Source organism: Cantharellus anzutake (genome assembly GCF_015039405.1).
Source record: "Cantharellus anzutake strain C23 chromosome Unknown EI90scaffold_64, whole genome shotgun sequence".
NCBI classification, from domain to species: domain Eukaryota; kingdom Fungi; phylum Basidiomycota; class Agaricomycetes; order Cantharellales; family Hydnaceae; genus Cantharellus; species Cantharellus anzutake.
The window spans coordinates 342,524-343,646 of record NW_024067014.1 but is presented as its reverse complement, the minus strand read 5'-3'; the positions used below and the strand labels follow the sequence as shown (position 1 = coordinate 343,646).

The 1,123-nt window shown below is 43.7% G+C and overlaps 1 protein-coding gene across 1 annotated transcript; it reads left to right on the top strand.

Annotated features, from left to right (window-relative positions):
• Nucleotides 1-203: 203 nt before the first annotated feature.
• EI90DRAFT_2893140 (uncharacterized protein) lies at nt 204-554 on the top strand (the record flags this gene model as incomplete). The annotated part of the gene is made up of 2 exons (XM_039054001.1): nt 204-323; nt 423-554. Coding segments are annotated over 2 exons (252 nt in total), but the record flags the coding sequence as incomplete, so codon positions are not given.
• Between the last annotated feature and the right edge of the window lie 569 nt (nt 555-1,123).

Here is a 1,123-nt window from a genome sequence, read left to right as displayed (position 1 = left end):
TGCTCCCACACAGTCTGATAGTGCGAGAGGGGATGCAATCAACCAAAGGCTGGCCTATTCCAAGGAGGAGCTTCTGAAAGCGATTGTATGATTCATAGCAGCTGATGACCAAGTAATTCTCCAAGCAATTCATAATTAATCACAATTAACTTTGGTTCCTTGCTTAGTCCGTGAATGTTGTCGAGTGTCCAGAGTTCAGAAATCTTCTTCTCCTGTGCAATCAGGGTATGCCAGAGAGTGACATTCCACATCGGAGCAAGCTTAGTGAAGCCATTCTTAGTGAGTGGGATAGTGAGTTTGATAAGCTCAAAGCAAGGCTAAAGGTATGCAACAACGTAACTTGATCATGTGACTCTAATTCTCATTGTTGCGTTGTCTATCATGTCTTGCTTCCTCTCTCTCCCTCCCTCTTGCTCTTAAAGTCCACCCAAGGGAAAATCTCTTTCACAGCTGACATCTGGTCTGACTCACGGCTCCGCCCTTTTCTTGCAATCACTGCCCACTGGATCGAGCAAGATGCCAAGAAAGACTTGTCTCTCCAAGCAGCACTCATTGCATTCTCACATGTCCCTGACTCACACACTGGAGTGAATATAGCAAAGGCCACAGTGAAGGCATTGAAGCGCACTGAAGTCATTAATAAGGTAGGAAACTCCCATCTGCAACATAGATAATTCTTTAAATTGCAATTTTAGGTTGGTTGGTTCACCCTTGACAATGCATCAAACAACAAAACTTTCATGAAGGCCATGGAAGAAGAACTGAAGCCTTACAGTGTTCAGTTTATTGCAGGAGAGTGGCGCATCAGGTATGTTGCAAAAACAATCAACTTGTGTGCAACCTAATGTTGCATCTTCACTTTGCAGATGCTTTGCACATACTGTGAATCTTGCAGTGCAACACATCCTTACCAATGTCAAAAAGCACTTTGAAGAGCTAGGAACAACCCAAAAGATACAGAATCCTCTTGCCCTTGTGCGATCACAAATAACCCACTTGTGCGCATCAAATAGTCGTCGCATTGCTTTCCAGCAATTGATTGAGTGGGGTAATCTTGAAGGATAATTCCTGCCCAAGCTTCCTATTCATGAACTCCTGTGTGATATGCCTGTTCTGATGATTG